Source organism: Macaca mulatta, chromosome 14 (assembly GCF_049350105.2).
Source record: "Macaca mulatta isolate MMU2019108-1 chromosome 14, T2T-MMU8v2.0, whole genome shotgun sequence".
NCBI lineage: Eukaryota > Metazoa > Chordata > Mammalia > Primates > Cercopithecidae > Macaca > Macaca mulatta.
In genome coordinates, this window is record NC_133419.1 from 6,015,902 (window position 1) to 6,034,932 (window position 19,031).

Here is a 19,031-nt window from a genome sequence, read left to right on the forward strand (position 1 = left end):
AACAGTTCAGAGCCAGTGCAAGGAACACATGTGACTAGGTAGAGTAACAGGAAAACCCACTGGAACTTTAGAGATTCCCAGGACTATTCAATCTGCTTACAGTGGTGAAGTGAAAATAAACAGTCCCATAGCTCTAAACAAACCCAGATACACCCACGTGTTCGAGCAGAGCAAATTCCAAGGAACAACTACACACAGGCTTGGTTGCACACGTCTAATTCCAGTTTTATTCACCCTGGGTACTATGGGCTCAGGCCTTCTTCCCTCTAGACCCCAGTTTCCTAATCTGCATGCTGCATGCCTGGTAACTTAGAGCCCTTACTCTTTCCAGAGTCAGCATGCTGTGCGTCTAGAAGGGCAGGCACAATTTCTTTCATCAGCTGCCCTGTGGACATCAGACCTACCATCTCACTTCCTTGGCTCCACTGGCCCCTGAGCCTGAGAGTCAGGTCTGGTTTGGCAAAGCAGCCATGTGACCCTGCCGTGTGCCCAGGCCTCTCTGCACGCACCTTCTGGCTGCGCTGCCAGAGCAGCCACACTGGGAGTCAGAGGGTCCATAGGTTCAGTGCTGGTTTCCATTTCCACTGGAGAATTACTCCTTAAAGAATCTTTTGTGCTTTCAAAAAAGAGAGACAATTCAGGTATTAGCAGCAGGGAGTGATCCTCAGTTACACCATGATTCACAATAAGCCTTTACAAATAAGTTTCTGTTAGGAGACATTAGCATCTGTGTGAGAGTCACTGGGTTACCAACTCCAACGACACATGGATCTAAGTGTCAGTAGCTGTTTGAAAGAGCAGATGAGTATGGGCAGGGAAATGTTCTGTTAAGCCAGCAGGGCTGTAAGACACGGACTTTGTAGAGCATTCTAGACAGGCTCATCATGTCCCAACCTCTCATCCCACCATAATCACTAGGAGTCTCCCAGAGCTTGAACAGCAAAGACATACATCGTACAATGGCAACTGTATTTATTGCGTTGACTGGTTTTACAAAAATCTTTACTTATTTTGAGCCACACTGCCTGGGAGAGACTGGCCCTCTTAATGATATTTGTTGTTGGAATTGTGGAAACATAGTAAAAAACATCAAACGCCTGAGCAGTAAGGGGTGGGGGCAAGGGAGATCATTACACTTCCTCTTTTATCCTCACTCCCACAAACTCAGAGAGGTGCACACAGAGGGTAAAGAGAAGCAAGCTGCTTCAATCACACCCTCAAGTAACCAAAGGCTCTTATCCTCGGGTTATAAACAGACCAAAAAAAGGAGGAGGTGAAATGTATGTCCTGTACTGAAAAGCAGGGTAGATGAAATAACTCATTATTTTGGAGACATTTTTCACAAATCTCACTTGTACCTCTGAGCAGTAACTTAATGCTATTACTACGGTTACTACAAAGCAACATGGGTTTCAGCCTATTTTTTGGTTTGTCTAAGACAGTAACTGTCAGCCCAAAACAGTTTTTCTTCCTATCTTCTGAGTTACCAACGATTGGGAGCCCTTAATTTACAGCGCTGGACTAGCTGCAAGTGAACTATAAGTTCATATTATCTACTGAATTCAAGATCCACTTTGCATTTTCTTGCCACACCCCACACAGAAGTGCTGTGCCTGTCAGGATTTCTTGGCTTCACCTCATTCCTGTTCTCAATTCTGCCCTGACAGCTCTGTGAAGCCAGAAAAGCCCATGGAGATGCATCTTCTGCTGTATCCTGCTAATTTCCTGGGACTGCATCCTCCCAAGCTACTTTGTTCAAGAACTACTCCCATTTCCAATTAATCAGGAGGAAAGGAAAGAAAGATGGTGATTGTGTTTCTTACAACACAGAGCTGTGTCAGTATGCTGATGTTTAATCTTTTTGAGGACAGTATATTCAACCTGGAAGTCAGTCAAGGTGAAGAACACACATTAATAGCAAACACCTGACCATTCCCAGGTCGCCCTGGAAGGGTGTAGAGACAGCATATGTTCACTCACCTCAGGGAAGACGTGAACTCTGAAAAAGAAGCCCAGCCTGTCTCTTTCGTTGGCATTGGCTCCTCTGTGCTCCAGACGTCAGATCCCACAGAGTCCAGTGGAGCACCGTGGGTAGTTTCCATTGGGACATCAAAGTTAGCTGACCAGTTGGGTGCTAAAAAGAGGGGAGAAATTTTATTTGGAAAACGCTTTAGTTGTTTCATGTCCCACAAGGTATTTATCAAAAACACATTAGCAAAAGAGACTGGAGCTGTGGGAGAAAGACACTCTCACCAATGAGGGCAGGGGTGGGCAGGGCACAGCCACCTGGAGGGCACTCTAACAATGCCCCCACATTCTCAAACCTCCCATTTCTTTTTTTTTTTTTGAGACCAAGTCTCTTTCTATCGCCCAGGCTAGAGTGCAGTGGCGCAATCTCTGCTCAGCGCAAGCTCCACCTCCCAGGTTCACACCATTCTCCTGCCTCAGCCTCCTGAGTAGCTGGGACTATAGGTGCCTGCTACCACGTCCGGCTAATTTTTTTGTATTTTTAGTAGAGACAGGGTTTCACTGTGTAAGCCGGGATGGTCTTGATCTCCTGACCTCGTGATCCGCCCACCTTGGCCTCCCAAAGTGCTGGGATTATAGGCGTGAGCCACCACGCCCGGCCTCAAACCTCCCATTTCTAACTGTTCCAAAAGAAATACTACACAGAGATTCAAAGCTACGTACACCAAGAGGGATTAACGTTAATTTCTTAGTTTTGACAAATGTACCACGGCTATATTCAAACTGGGGGAAGCTAAGTGAAGGATATATGGGGACTTACTATCTTGGCAATGTTTCTATAAATCTAAATTATTCAAAAGTAAAAAGGTTATTTTTCTAAAAAAAAGAACATGTTGGTTATTCAACTCCAATAAGCTAGAAACAACCTTACTGCTTCCCAGTCCAGGTCTGGCCGCCCTTGGCGCACTCTGCGGGCTCACTGCAGTGCGTTGCAGTTAGGCTTCCTAAGTCCTACAGAACCAGGTCCGGCCTCACGCTGAAGCGGCAGGACTTGCCTGGGCACACTTGCAGTCTGTGGGGCTCTTCGTGTTATGCTGCCTGATGGACAAGTTTGGGTCTAATCTGCAGGTCTCTCTTTAAATGTCACCTCCTCAGACATGTGTCTCTTCTGATGAAGTCAGGTCTCTGTGGATCTGCTCTAACTGCACACCATGCTTTTCCTTCAGAGTGCTGAATCCTCAATTCCTTGCTGGGAACAAGCCGGATATGGGAACCACTGCATTCCATCAGGGATATTATCATAATTAGGAATCTCCAGGTTGCAAGAAGGAATGCTAGGGAACCTGGTATAAGTTATGTAAGGGCTTATCCCAGACACAACTGACTAAGAAGTACCTGTGTAGAATAGAAATGTTCTGATTTTAAAGACAGGCTCGACTGTGACTTTGAGCAAGGTATTTGACTTCATCTGTTTGATTTCATAATGACTATTCACTTAGCAAAAATCAAAGGAAGGCCTGCAGAGAGTAGGTATTTAATTAGCGTGCACTCCATGCTTCTTGCCCACTTACCTGTATGAGTGTCGTAGGGCTCCACTGACACTAAGAAGGAATAAATGCTTGAACGTTTGAAAATCTCACCTGAAACCTCCGAAAAGTCAACTTGACAGATATTTGTGCCTGCCCACCGTGTGCAAAGCTCTGGAACCATTCCACCTGAGTTCCACTCTACAACTAAATTATATTACGTACAAATGACTTTTCTGTTATCTCTTTGATAATCTCTTTGAGGAGATTAGCTCCTCAGAGTCCATGTTAACATTTTAAACCATTCTGAACGTCCACAAAACCTCCAAAAGAAGCCACAGAGACTGGTGAAATGGCAGAGGCTCTCTGGGGCAGCCCTGTAGCCCTGAAGCCCTGAGAGAGAATCTTCCCCAACCCTACCCACTTGTGCCTCCAGGGATCTGAAGATGCAAAAGCCGTCTTTCCCAAGGAGCAGAGAAGCAGGAGGCCTGGTTCCCGGCCAATTTAACCCCAGGAGGTAGGCAAACTCGAACCTCATCCAGGGTGCTCACTTCCTCCCTCCTTATTCCTACACCCAGGCCCACAATCACAGCAGCAGCGGCACACAATCCAGCCACGTGTTTGTTTACCTCCCTGTCACTTAACCATACCCAGCCTGCTAAAAGAACCAAATATTCCAGAACGTCATTCAGCCTTCAAACAGAAGGAAATCCTGTATACACCACAGCAGGGATGAACTCTGAAGACATTATGCAAAATAAAACAAACCAGTCACAAAGACAAATACTGTATGATTCCATTTATATGAGAGCCCTAGACTAGACAACCCCAGAGAAACAGAAAGTAGAATGGAGGCTGCTAGGGACTGGGGAAGTAGAAATGAGGAATTGTTTAATGGGTACAGAGTTTTAGTTCAAGACGAAAAAGTTTTAAAGATCTGTTACACAACAGTGTGACTATACTACTGAACTGTACTTTTTTTTTTTTCCCCCAGACGGTGTCTTGCTGTCGCCCAGGCTGGAGTGCACAGCACGATCTTGGCTCACTGCAACCTCCACCTCCTGAGTTCAAGCGATTCTCCTGCTTCAGCCTCCCGAGTAGCTGGGACTATGGGTGTTTGCCACCATATCCAACTTTTTTTTAATTTAATTTTTATTTTTAGTAGAGACAGGGTTTCACCCTGTTGGCCAGGGTGGTCTCAAATTCCTGGCCTTAAGTGATCCGCCGAACTTGGCCTCCAGAAAGCGCTGGGATTACAGGCCTGAGCCACTGCACCCAGCCTTGAACTGTACATTAAACAACAACAACAACAACAACAACAAAACACCCTACAGATGCCAGAGCCAACAGATCAGGGCATCTACCCTGTCTCCTCCTCACACCTCCCTGCTGCCTGGAGCCCATCTCGCAGTTCTCGTTATTTCTCATGTGTAACAACAATCCAATGTCTTCATGGTTCTCCTGTCTCTACTATGCGCTTTCTTGTCCATTTTTTTACTGTTGCCGTGAGTGTCTTGAAACAGATCCAATAATGATCTTCTTAGTCAAATCCTCAGGGGCTCCCTACAACCTTCAGAATACAACTCTTGATCTGGCCTCTGGCCTTAGCTCCTGCCACCTCATCCCCGAGCCATGTGAAACAGCACGTTCTGGGCATTCCGATTAGTTGTTTTCTCTCTCACAAGGACAAATCCCTACGAGTCCTTCGGCCTCACACCCACCTGCCTCTACGAAGATGCCTAATGGAAGGCTCCCCTCTTCTAGCACCCTGTCCCCATTCCCCTGCGCTGCCCATCTGCTTCCCCAGCCGACCCTAAGCCCCTGGAGGCAGAGTCTGTGGCCCATTCGCAGTTACAGGCCTAGCACCTGGCATACAGTAGGAACTTGACAAAGGCATGTTGACTGAAATTGAATTTTATCCCTCACTCCCACAAACTCAGAGACGTGCACACAGAGGGTAAAGAGAAGCAAGCTGCTTCAATCACACCCTCAAGTAACCAAAGGCTTTTATCTTCGGGTTATAAACAGACCAAAAAAAGGAGAAAAGTCCACTTCCTCCTCCTGAGGGTGGGCTGGAAAAGGGGCAGCAGAAAGAAGCTCTCTCTTCTCCCATCCCCAGTTTCCTAATCTGCAATATGTGGCAGTTTGCTGGATGACTGATATGGTCCCATCTAGCCCTGAAGTCACCACAAGGTCCACCCTAGCTGGGCTTCAGCCTCTCGGACTGAACACAAAAAAGGCCTTGCAGGGCAATCAGAGACTGCCCAGGCTTGGGGCAAGCCTCGCTATCGGCCCATAAGGCTCCTTCATGTGAACGTTTGTTTCACAAACCTTTAGAAGTTTTTAAAGTATTTTTAAAAGGCCAGCTAACTCAAGTCTTCCTAGCAAGGAGCAGGGCATAAGCAAGCACTCAGCTGGACAAGTTTCAAGGCTGTGAGCTTCTGAAATCAACTACGAAGAATGCACTGAAATGCTGGTTAAGCTAAGGCTGCGTCCCCTGGCTGATTCCACTCACGAACCCACACAACACAACCACGTCCTCCTCTTCCCACCAACGCAGGGTCTTTTCCTTCTGCAAGAGCACACGGACAACACAGCCAGGAGGCTGACCTAGCAGCGGGCTCTGTCCTCCAGCCAGACCCACACAGCTGACGTTCACTGCCTACCAGGAAGAGGAGGTACCTTAGCCACAAATGCATGCTGTGCTCCTTCCCTGAAGCTGTCTCTGAAACTTAAAACCTCCAAGAGGAATTCACTTGACAACACGCTTCAACCCAACCACTCCTTCAGAAATCATCTCAGATGCTATGAACTGCTCCTTTGCCAATGTTCACAGTACCTAATTCCAAGACAGGGCAGCTGATGTGAAGAATGAAACCACTTACGTTCACTCAGATCCACCTCCATTTTATCCTCCATGTTAGCACTGCTGGATTCAAACAAGTCTTGCTTTGCTCCATCTTCTTCTTCAGAGTCTGTACTTTCCTCACTGTCTGTACTCCCCGAGCTAAGAAAAAAAAAAGACCAAAGTATTTAACGTTGCTTATCAGCCACCAGCTAAATCCAGAAAATTCTAAGTCACCTAGCAACAAAAGATCCTGTGGTGCTTCAGCAGGATCACATCTGCCTGAGCACCACGTGGTCAGGATGCCCGGGAAGACTCAGCTTTGTGTACGTGCTGCCCAACCTCACACTAAGCCTCCACCGCAGGAGCACGTGGGCTCTGCTTAAAGTGGAGGCCACAATCTAAGAACCACCTTCTCGCAGGGGTGGAGATGTCCATTTCACTGTGGTGTTCATTTGTACTTTCCTAATGACCAACGAGGTTGAGCATCTTTTTAAATGCTTATTTGCCATCCTATATCTTCTTGTCTTTTCACACTTTTGTGCTTTTTAAAAACTGGATTGTCTTTTTCTTGAGTAAAGAGATTTCTTAACTCTACACACAAGTCTTTTACCTAACGTGTCATTTGCAAATGTTTTCTCCCAGTGTGTGGTTTATCGTTTCATTCTATTATAAGTGTCATTTGAAGAGTGAAAATGTTAAATTTTGATGACGTTCAGCTTACTAAAATTATTCTTTTATGGATGGGCGCGGTGGCTCAGGCCTGTAATCTCAGCACTTTGGGAAGCTGAGGCGGGCAGACCACCTGAGGTCAGGAGTTCGAGATTAGCCTGGCCAACATGGCGAAACCCCATCTCTACTAAAAATACAAAAATTAGCCGGGTGTGGTGGCGGGTACCTGTAATCCCAGCTACTCCAGAGGCTGAGGCAAGAGAATCACTTGAACCCGGGAGGCAGAGGTTGCAGTAAGCTGAGATTATGCCACTGCACTCCAGCCTGGACAATAAGAGCAAAACTCCGTCTCAAAAAAAAAAAAAATTATTTTTATGTATTGTGCTTTTGGTGATACATCTAAGAAATCTTTGCCTAACTCAAGGTCACAATGATTTTCTAAGTTTTCTTGTAGAAGTTTTATAGTTTAATGTTTCACATTTGGGTCTAAGATCCATTCTGAGTTAATGTATTATAGTAAGAGGTATGGATCAGTTCACTTTTTTTAATATGGATGCCTGATTGTTCCACACCATTTGTTGAAAAGACTATCCTTTCTCCACTGAATCGCCTTTCGCCTCTATCAAGAGTCAGTTGTCCACATATGTATAAGCCTGTATTTATGGGCTCTCTATTCTGTTCCACTGATCTATGCCCTACCTTCTTGCCCATACCATACTGTTTTAACTATTGAATTTTAAAATAAGGTAGTGTTTCTCCTCCAATTTTGTTGTTCTCTATAAGAGTCGTTTTGGCTATTCTAGATCCTTTTCATTTCCATATGAATTTAAGAAGCAGCTTGTTAATAGCTACAAAAAAGGCTGGAAGGATTTTGTTTGTGTTGAATCTATAGATTCAACCTGGGGAGAGCTGGCAGCTTAGTATTACAATATTGTGTCTTCCTACTTATAAACATTTACCAAGTTGTCTTTATCTCAGAGCTATGCTTTAGGCTTTTCAGCATACAAGTCTTGGACATCCTTTGTCAGATCTGTCCCTACATATTTAAATTTTTTCCCTTTTTAAAAAAATAGAGATAGGGTCTCCCTATGTTCCTTGAGCTGGTCTCGAACTCCTGGGCTCAAGAGATCCTCCTGCCTTGGCCTCCAAAAGTGCTGGGATTGTAGGCAGGAGCCACCTGCCCAGTAATGTTTAATACAGTTAATAGTGTTGGTGCTACTATGAATAGTATCATTTAGTAGTTTCTTTCTCTATCTCTCTCTCTCCCTTTTTTAAGAGATGGGTGTCTATATTGCTCAGGCTAGAATGCAGTGACTATTTACAGGTGTGATCATAGCGTGCTGCAGTCTCAAACTCCTGGGTTCAAGGGATCCTCCTGCCTCAGCCTCCCGAGCAGCTGGGACTACTGACATGCACCACTATGCTTGGCTTGTTTTATCAATTTCAACTGTTCGTTGCAGTATGAAGATGGAAAATTATATTGCTCTTGTATCATGCAGCTTTGCTACAGTCATTTTAATTGTTCTAGTAGTCTTTCTGTAGATTCCAGCATCTTTTTTTTTTTTTTTTTCCCAGACAGAGTCTTGCTCTGTCGCCCAGCCGGATCACCTGAGGTCAGGAGTTTGAGACCAGTCTGGCCAACGTGGTAAAACCCTGTCTCTACTAAAAATACAAAAATTAGCCAGGTCTGGTGGTGGGCGCCTGTAATCCCAGCTACTTGGGAGGCTGAGGCAGGAGAATCACTGGAACCCGGGAGGTGGAGGTTGCAGCGTGCCAAGATCACACCACTGCACTCCAGCCTGGGTGACAGAGCGAGACCCCGTCTCAAAAAAAAAAAAAAAAAATGCTGGGGGATTTACCAAAAGTCTTTATGTTACTGATTACTAATTTCATTCCATTTTGGTCAGAAAATGACTTGAACCCTTTGAAATCTGAGACTTGCTTTATGGTCTATCTTGGTAAATATTTCACACACTTGAATGTACATTCTGTGGTTGTTGGGCAGGATTCTTTATAAACAGGCAAGGAGGACAAGTTAGTTGATGGTGGTGTTCAAGTGCTCCACAGCCTTACTGATTTGTACCTACCATTTTATCAGTTACTGAGAGAGGGGTGTTAAAATATTGGCTATCATTGTGGACTGCTCTACTTCTCTTTACAGCTCTACCAGTTTTTCCTCTGTGTATCCTGAAGCTCTGTCATTAGCTTGTGTAGACATTTAAAATTGCGATGTCCTCTTAGAATGAATGGATCCGTTTATCATTATATCTATCACTTTCTTTATCCCTTCCCTTTGAAATCTATTTTGAGATTAATACAGACCTGGCTTTTCTTAGTGTTGACATATCTTTTTCTTTTTTGTGTTTTTATATAGTACTTGTTTCTTTGTATTTAAATCATTTCCCATAGGCAGCATTAATTAGGCCTCATTTTTTATCCAATCTAACCATCTTTTTTTGTTTTTTATCTTGGCTCACTATAGCCTCGACTTCCCAGTAATCCTCCTGCTTCACCTCACAGCAGGCACATGCCACCATGCCCAGCTAATTTTTGTATTTTTTGTAGAGACAGGGTTTTGCCATGTTGCCTACACTGGTCTCAAACTCCTGGGCTCAAGCAGGCCACCTGCCTCGGCCGCCCAAAGTGCTGGGATTCTAGGTGTGAGCCACTGTGCCCAGCCAATCTCTGTCTTTTAAATGAGGGTGTCTGCATCGTTTGTTTCACATGGTTTTTTAGGACTAACTCTATCATCCTGCTGCTCAGTAGTTTTGTTTGTCCAGGCTGCCCTTTGTTCTTTTTCTGTTTTCTTTTGTATTTTATGATTTGATTTTATCTCCTTTGTTGGCTTATTAACAATAACTCTTTGTTATTTTAGTGACTACTTTAGGATTTACAGTATGCACCTTTAACATCACTATCTATCGTGCTCGCTTCGGCAGCACATATACTAACATCACTATCTATCTTCAAGTGACATTATACGCCTCAAACCAAAAACAACCAAAACATCCATCAATAGGAAAATGAATAAACACATTGTAGTGTATCCTCTTAATGGAATATTACCCAGCCCCCGCCCCCCCAAAAATAGAAATGGACTAAAACATTAGACAACATGGATAGCTCTCATATTAATTATGTTGAGTGAAAGAAGCTAGACAAAAAAAGTATAATGTATTGATTTCATTTATATAAAACTCTAGAAAAAGCAAACTAATGGAACAAAAAACAGATGGTTGTGGGGGACAGGAAGGAGGAAGGTATACAAAAGATCATGAGAAGACTTTTTGGGGTGATGGTTAAGTTCATGATGTTGGTTTCATGGATGTATACACATGTTGAAATTTCCACATTGTACAACTGAAATAAATGCAGTTTATGTCAAGTATGCCTCAACAGAGTTGTTAAATAATAAAAGCTGCCTTCTGTCATCAGTGTTCCCTCTGGGTATCAGGTGCCATCTCCCCCAGGACACTGTCTTCCCCGACACACTAAATTCTCTGTGCCTTCCACACATGGTGCTCTGTGAGGCCATACTGTATTACTGTCCTCACACATATTAGTCATGCTGTGGGCAAGGAATCCATTGGTGAATCCACTGAACCTAAGAACCAAAATCTCAGTAAATGATGCCAAACAAGTCTGAGTGGGACTTTATCCAAACGAACAAACAAAAATGCCATGAAGGTATTTTTCTTTTGCTGTCTGGCTCTGGAGCTATAGCAGCTATCTTGTGATCATAGGAGATACATCAACAAGACGAGAGCAGGAATAAATAAAAGATGCCTGGTCTAACAGCCTTATTCAACTCCCTTATCAAGTCTGGACTGCTGAGACAAACACAGCTTCACTTGCTCAAGCCACTGCTGAGTCTGCTATAACCTGTGGCAACAAGCATTCCTACAAGAGGCAACGTAACTGGCAGCGAGAGGTGATGCTGAAGGACTCCCCGGCAAGAGGACTGGATGGCTGGGAGAAGGGATGAGGCAGTTTTACTTTTCAATGCATACTCTTTGATTCCCTTTGAATTTTAGGCCATGTGAAAACATTACTTATTTTAAGTAAATGAATAAAATGAGTAACAATAAATGAAATAAAATTGAAAGTTCAGCCACTGATCAAATACTCCTCTCTCTTAAATATGAAGATTCTGATAATGAATACTCATATAACAAGATCTGTCTGTGTACAGAAGCAACATTTATTTAGGTTCCTGTGATAAGGGTGATTAAAAAAAGGACGGGACTGACCCAGATGTATCAACTGACATGACCCTATCTTCCCCAAATAGATTAACTTTTAAAAACAATTTCCCCTTCCTTTGGGAAGTTTTCCATCTTTTACAAGAAACACCACATAACTGGTGTTGTAATTACTGGTGAGGGAACATTTATTTAGTAAAAGGCACTACGTGACCATGGTTGTCTGACACATTTCCCCTTCGGAAGACGCTGGGTCACAGCATCTCATGAACTGTGTCTAAACACCTGCAGTACTTTCAAGCCGATCACTGTCACACTGGAAGCACCAACTCCCACCAAGCGCATTTCTGGCCTTGACAAAAAAACACTGGTTTCTGGGGTAAACATGTACGTTTGGTGATTACACAATGTACATCTCATGATAATCATTTTCTTTATAGGTTGGCTATAATTACAACTATAACCAACTATCTTTCACCTGGATCGTCTTTGGGATTCTGGTGTGAATGCAATGTGCTTTTCCTCCCATATATCTTCCTCATCAGAGCCACCATCATCAAACTGTTGTATTCTTTCCTTACAACATGCTTCAAACAAGGCAATATTTCCCTAAATAAAAATGAGAGAAAAAAACCAACAAAACAAATTTAAAATCAAGTTATCTTCTCTTAAGCATTACCAATGTAAACTGCATTTTTTCACTGCTTTACAAAATGGTGCCTGTCACATATACCAAAATAAAATATAAACACCTAACGTTAGTTTCTGTGTCCACAGCAAGAATTCCCCTAAAAAAGACTGGGTTTCCCTAAAAAGACTAGCAAAAAGAAGCATAAACCATATCCTCTTTCATCTCGTCAAAGCATCATTGTAATCCCAGGAGCCTCCCCTGTCCTGGAGATGCGGTCCCAGGTCTGTCCTAGCAAGGAAAAGCAATCATACTTGTTTGCTTTTACTAGTCCAGCTGAGCAGTGATGACCTTCAATGGCTCAAATCAGCAGTTCCTACCTTACTCCATCAGCAAATAAGCCAGTGGTCTCTCATGCTAGTCAACATAAAATCAATAAACTGTCCCCATTCAGATGACATGACTGTCTCGGTGCTTCCACAGAAATGCCTAGTAATGAGGGGCTTGCCCTGACCCAGTCCACATTTCTCTCCTGGCAATACAAAGGAGTCAAAGGCAGTGAGTTGGCGTCAAACTGCAGCCTTCTCTTTGAAGTCAACTGTCTATGCTGCAGTCACAAGTGACCCTGGTTTTATTAGCTGCATCAAGTCATAAACTAGGGCTGCAAAAATCACACACCCACAGGTGCCAGGCAGGTCGTGGGACAGAGTGAAGTATGTAACACCAATTTAGGATTAGGGCTCTAGAGTACAGGGGTCCCAGCATGTGGCATCCACACACAGACTAACCCAATTTTTAACCTCTCATGCACCACACCACTCACAACAGAGGGTTTATACTTACACTTTCATTTGTATTGAGAGTAAAGTTGATGTCTGATACTCGATCAAAAGAAACACTGTGAAAAAAAAAAAAATAGAAGTGTAGGAAGCATTAATTACTATCGGCTCACAGAAACCGTATTTATGAAAGTTTCCAAATTTAAAATATTTACACTATTATCAAAATCTCTCTAAATAAAAAACAAACAGAAACAGCCTTCTTATATTAAATGATGCCAGCTCCCTTGGTATTAATGAATTTATGTAGGATAGGAGGGCTGCAATGGAAGCCTTCTGAGACATAAAGCCTTTGGGACACCCTCAAATCCTTCCTATAAAAGATTTTTAACATCTATGGTAACAACCATGGCTCCATGGGCCATACTAATATAACCAAGAAAAAGGTTATTTGCAAAGAACCAAGTCAAAACATGAAGTATACAAAAGCTGTCAGACACTGAGTTTTCTCCAGGGATAGTCAAACTCATACACAAAATATAGACACCCATGAAATCTTATGCTATAACAAGGTATCATCTAGAAAAGCAAGCAGGGAGTAAAAGAATTCATTGCTTATTAAACGTAAGTTTGAGGAGGAGGGGCTATCTTATGATTCTTAAAAGATCTGTTCTACTAAATCACTAGTCCAAGCATGCAATACAGACTGTAAAGAGATTATAGATCCTAACTAGGAAGATGAAGCAAGAGTCCAGGCACGTGAACATCAAGACACCAAACAGGGACCTGCAGCGTATGGTGTGAAGGCGGTGGATCCTGGCCTCAGTAGAATGTTCCTGGGGTATGGACAGAACATCTTGTGTTCTTGCTCTTTTTTGGTTAAAATGAACCAATTCTCAAGGCAGGTAACAGCCTTCAACTGCTGCTGTTTACAGGGGCACCTCCATTCCACTGTGCCCATACGGCATGTTTATAGCACAATTAAGAGTGTGCTGTAAAAATATTTTGGCTTCTCACATACTGCAAACTGCAATTTGTGACAAACAACAGCCTCCACTGGCTGTGGTTCAAAAAATTATTGAGGATTTACTGCTTCCAAAGACCACAGCAGATACTGGGTGTCTATGGCATAATCGTGTCTCCTGTGACAGTCATCATCCAATATTCAAATACCAGCTGCCTTCCTATTTTTTCTTAAACTGTGTCAATAAGCTATAATATCTATCTCAAAATATTTTGTTTATAAATCTTCCATCCCAATGTCAGATGCTAGACCACCTGTTTTCATTTCTGTTAACCACCTACACATTTTCTACTTGTTAATTCTGTACAGTATCAATAATTCTCATTTCTCTGCTTCTTACCCTGACTGCAGAATGAGTGGTTAGAGTGTCTGGCTCTTGAAAACACCCAAATCTACCTTATGATGATGAGTCACCTAGAGAAGAGAATACACACAGGGCAGAGCTGTTCCTGCCAACCTGGTCATCTACTGCAACGTGATGCCCCAGTTAAAAACACAGGGATTAATAACTTTATTATTATGGTTATTGTTATTATTGAGACAGTGTCTTCCTGTGTTGCCCAGAGTGGAGTGCAGTGGTGCAATCCTGGCTCAGTTCAACCTCTGCCTCCCAAGTTCAAGTGATTCTCCCACCTCAGCCTCCTCAGAAGCTTGGACTACAGGCACACACACCCAGTCTGGCTATTCTTTTTGTATTTTTAGTAGAGACGGGGTTTTGCCACATTGGCTGGGCTGGTCTTGAACTCCTGACCTCAAGTGATCTGCCTGCCTCGGCCTCCCAAAGTGCTGGGATTACAGGTGTGAGCCACTGCGCCTGGCCAGGATTAAGGACTTTAGATAATACCATTTAACATTAAAAGCTAAAATTAAGAACGGTGACTTGAATTCCTAAAAGTGTAATCTAATAAAAACAGGCTTCTGAGAAAGAGGAGAAACCCTACAGGTGAATGCTGCTTTCTTTGCAGGGATATTGTTTTTTTTTGTTTGTTTGTTTGTTTGGCTCTGTCGCCCAGGCTGGAACGCAATGGCACAACATCTCAGCTTACTACAACCTCTGCCTCCTGGGTTCAAGTGATTCTCCTGCCTCAGCTTACCGAGTAGCTGGGACTACAGGTGCCCGCCACCATAACTGGCTAATTTTTTATATTTTTGGTAAAGATGGGGTTTTGCCATGTTGGCCAGGCTGGTCTTGAACTCCTGACCTCAAGTGATCCGCCTGCATCAGCCTCCCAAAGTGCTGGGATTACAGGTGTGAGCCACCGCACAAGGCCACTGGAGTGTTATTTCAAGTCCTAATTATCCAGTCTCAGGGTCAATCTGCTAGAACTAGAGGAACACTGTGGAGACAGCAGGTTCCTCCCACTCACGAATGAATGCTCAAGACTAATAATCCCGCAGAATCACATATACATCTGCCAAGATCAAGGTTGTGCAAGAGCAAGAGTGAAAACAGAAAAATATACTCACTTGCCAATGTCATCTTGATCTGCAAACTTCTCATCGTTGAAGCCGAACTGGTCAATAAAATTGGACGTCATTTGTTGCATCTGATAATCAGAAAAGGCCTGGCAACCCCAGGACCAGTGACAGTGATATAATGATTCTAATGATATTCTACATACTATTTGCCCATTTGTGTTCCAGAAATCATCTTATTTACATAGCCATAGGGCTTTAAAAGTTGGTGTGTTTTTCTAAAAGAAAAATCAAATAATTTCAGACACAATTTGCCAAAAAAGGAAACGTTTGAAATTTGGTCTACAAATCATTCTAATGCACATGTCACTGTAAGAAACATTATGTGACCACTCTGTCCTCTACTGTGAATTATCTTTAGAGAGAGGTTTGGATTAAGCCTAGCTTGAAGTGATCACATTACATGGAACAGTCTGAAATTATAAGGTGTATCAGTCACCTCTGGACACAACCAACTTTATCCTAAGATCCAACAAGTGGTGACCACCCCCTCCCTCCTTGCCACCTCCTCCACCCCAGTCTACTACAGCAAACCAGAGGAAAACCAACTGATCAACACAAGCATAATCCTAGAAACAAAGTGTTCAGGGATATTTCATTTCTTTTTAAAAAAATTAAGTCTCAGAGGCTGGGAAGAATATAAAACGAAAATAATTTCTATCCTACCTACCTTAAGAAGAGGGTAAATGTTTGACTACTTATCCAAAATCACTCTGAAAAGTCTCTAACACTAGAAGACCCACAGAGGAGCCAGTTCTGTTTCCTTACGTCAAATCTAGAGAGTACCAGACTTGCTTGGGTTTTTAGTTGAAAAATGGAGGGGGGGGCGGTGTTATAAAGGACCCCAGGAAAATGCTGATATTCTAATTTAAAACAAGCAGGCCCAAAGAAGCAAGTGAAATCAGCAAGTATGTTCTTACGTATTAATCAGGAGTAAAGAACATATGAAGACGAACTAGTGCCACCTCCTCATTCTAACCCAAACAATAAATACGGTGACTAGAGCTGCATACAGATGAGACTGCCGTTTTCTACGGGTGAGCCCATGGAGGGCAGAGAGGCGGCTGTTGGCTCAACTGAAGGCATCACTCCCACTGGCACTTGCTGGGAAGGAGGCAGCTGTAACTCAATTAAACCACCTTCTCCTTGGTTCCACAGATGGGCAGAGCCTACAGATTCCACTTTGCAGATGTACACTGCAGAAATGCCTCTACCATTAATTCCTGACTACTTATTCTGGTGGCAGGGAATTATGGCATGGATAATTATTGTAGATACTTTAAAAATAAACCTTATATTAGGCTTTGGAAGGTAGCTATACTGCTTAGGTCTGAAAAAAAGCTCTGTATGTCTAGTTTGACTAGACAGAGAGAACCCAAAACCTCCCTTGTTGCTCATGCAAGACAACGGCACACCCACTGGCCCTCTGCTCACTCCCACTTCCGTGCTGTCCCCTTTCCTGCCCCCAGAGGTGATATTAGATGAGCACAGAGGGGCAGGGAGCAGGGGGCAGCGAGCGACTGGCTGTGGAATGGCCACTTGGTAAGGCATGGAGTGCAAACCAAGGCTGAGCATGGGGGTCTGGCTGAAAGCAGAAGGGTAGGGACAAGTCCTGGGCTGCTGGGCTGAGTTCTGGGCCTATGAATGGACAATATGACAGCCAGCATTAATATTAATTACATCAAAAAGAAATCAGGTCCTCTGAATTGCAGCTTTATCTTTTATGAGGCAAAACAGATGCTCAGTACTTCAAAGATCTGGTAAAGAACCATGAAGTGATTCTGTTGAATAAGCAGCATGAACCATGCTCTGAGTTTATCTACAGATCAGAAATTTGGTCATGCAAGGGAAAAGGTCCCTCCCAATTGTTTTATTTTTCCTCTCAAAAAAAAAAATTTTTTTTAAGAGACAGGGTCTGCTACGTTGCCCAGGCTGGACTCAAACTCCTAGACTCCTACCACCTAGCAATCCTCCTACCTCAGCCTCCAGAGTAGCCAGACTCCAGGTGCAAGCCATCGCAGCTAACTCTCTCAAAATTTTTATACCTCCAGTGATCCTAATGTGATTCTCCTGGGTGTAAAGGGGAAGCAATACTCCCCAAAATGTTGTTATATTTTAAATGATTCAAAAATAGAAAACAAATACTAAATACAAATGTATACATACATACATGTACATACAGAATACACATACAAATATGTATTTATCTATTAATCCATCTGGAGAGATACATAGCAACTGACACAGACACTAGTAACTTCCATGCAATAATGCACAGAAAAAAGAAAAATGATCAAATGTAATCCTCATTAGTTCTAAGTCTATTACAGCTTCTAGCAAAGAACTTCACATATCAAATCTCATTTTTACTAATAAAGCTACCACAGCTTACAAATATACGTAAGTGAAGACTGTTACTGTATTATATTTAAAGGTATATAAAAAGTGCTTTGAACTCTGAGAAACTTGTATCTGGAAAGCACAACATGGCTGTATAATTACTTTTAAAAAGCACACTTTCCTAGTACTGTCATCCTGGCCAAAGTCAGAAACTGTTCAAGTCACTGAGAAGTGAGCCAACCACTTTATTAAGCAAATCTCTTAACAGTAATGCCACCCAGGCAACAGAAACTACTGGTCAACTAAATGAGGCCTGACTGCCGACCAGCACGCCCGTATGTGATGTGAGGTAGAGGGAAATGAGGAGATCAGTGCTTCAGAGCCCATATGCGGCAGTCAGTCTGAATTCTCCAGACATTCCATGGGGGCCTCACCCTCCAAACTTCTATAAGGCAGAATCAGGGAGGTGGGGAGTCAAACACTAGACTTGAGGAGACCAGACGAGGCTAAAGGGAGAAACAAATGGGCAGGGCACAAACGCCTGGAGGCACTCCCCACTGGTGACATGGCTGGGTTACCTGGTTAAATGATCTGCCCTGAGCTCTCTACATTTGGAGACTTTATCAACACGATGCCCAACCTCAAACGTGAACAAGAACTTGAAGTTCAAGTCTACAAACTAATATTCCGATCTTAATGGAGACTATGACGAAACTCTAATAAACTAACCAAGACTTTTTTGCATTCTCAAAATTTTAAGAAGTGCTTTGGAGCACATTTATTTTCAAAATGATACAGATTGGTTTAAACATGCAAAGAAAAATGTACTGGAAGCTTGTCAATCAGAGAAGAGTAATTATTCTTCCACTCTGAAAGGTTCATATGAAGTGGGTAAATTTCGCAAGACTAAGAGCTTGGCAAGGGCTGTTGTAAGTTAGTTTTGTGAATGAAATTGCTTCGTATGCACATGAGCTGTCGGTCAAACAAACAAAATAATGTAAGGAAACTCTCCCCAGAATAGGTATGACCCTGGTACCAGATATCACGAGAAATAAAGGAATCCACTTTCCAAATGCCTAAATTTAACCAAATCTAGACTAAATTGACAGCCCAAAGTTCCAAGTTTATTATTATTACTAGTAAGGTGTTCTTTTTCTTTGTACCTATTTCAACAGGTACAAAATTACCTTGATAATATACATTTGATATCATCAAGCTTCATTCTAGGGGTGGACCAATGTATAGCACTCAGGTTCACGGCCAACTGGGTGGACTATTTCAGTACTCTACAGGTGCTTCAGTGGAGGGAGAGCCCATTGTCAAGGTGCTTCCTGGGACAATCCCAGAGCGCTCTGGGAAAAGGGATGCTTGTAGGCACGAGGGCTCACAATGAGCCATGGTAGGCCACCGCCATGGCCCATGCAGCCTAATAGCAAGCCAAGGCAGGAAGCAATGAGAGCTGCACTCTTTGAGAAGGCACTGTTGCTCAACAGTGCCCCCTATGGACTGGCTACTTCCTGACCCTAACCTCTGGAAATCCGCTGTCAAAGGGCAGAAGTGTCAAGAATCAA

General features: G+C 43.1%; 1 protein-coding gene and 1 long non-coding RNA gene across 51 annotated transcripts in view; one reads left to right on the forward strand and one right to left on the reverse strand.

Annotated features, from left to right (window-relative positions):
- The window catches only part of PPP6R3 (protein phosphatase 6 regulatory subunit 3), a 158,365-nt gene that overhangs the window by 12,342 nt on the left and 126,992 nt on the right, over positions 1-19,031 (reverse strand). For 31 of the 50 annotated variants that reach the window (XR_013403469.1, XR_013403471.1, XR_013403473.1 and 28 more), the window contains 6 exons: positions 15,112-15,209; positions 12,685-12,739; positions 11,692-11,822; positions 6,380-6,501; positions 1,981-2,134; positions 510-616 (listed from right to left, as the gene is read on the reverse strand). Coding sequence is in view for 45 of the 50 variants with exons in the window: in XM_077961895.1 (XP_077818021.1) it covers positions 510-616; positions 1,981-2,134; positions 6,380-6,501; positions 11,692-11,822; positions 12,685-12,739; positions 15,112-15,209 (667 nt within the window). In the remaining 5 variants the exon portion in view is untranslated. The remainder of the gene's footprint in view (positions 1-509; positions 617-1,980; positions 2,135-6,379; positions 6,502-11,691; positions 11,823-12,684; positions 12,740-15,111; positions 15,210-19,031) is intronic. The other 19 variants (XM_077961911.1, XM_028833121.2, XM_077961919.1 and 16 more) reach the window with 2 other exon arrangements.
- On the forward strand, positions 8,563-18,514 carry LOC144334071 (uncharacterized). The gene is made up of 3 exons (XR_013403474.1): positions 8,563-8,631; positions 14,870-15,599; positions 17,953-18,514. It is a non-coding gene; the product is annotated as an uncharacterized LOC144334071 (long non-coding RNA).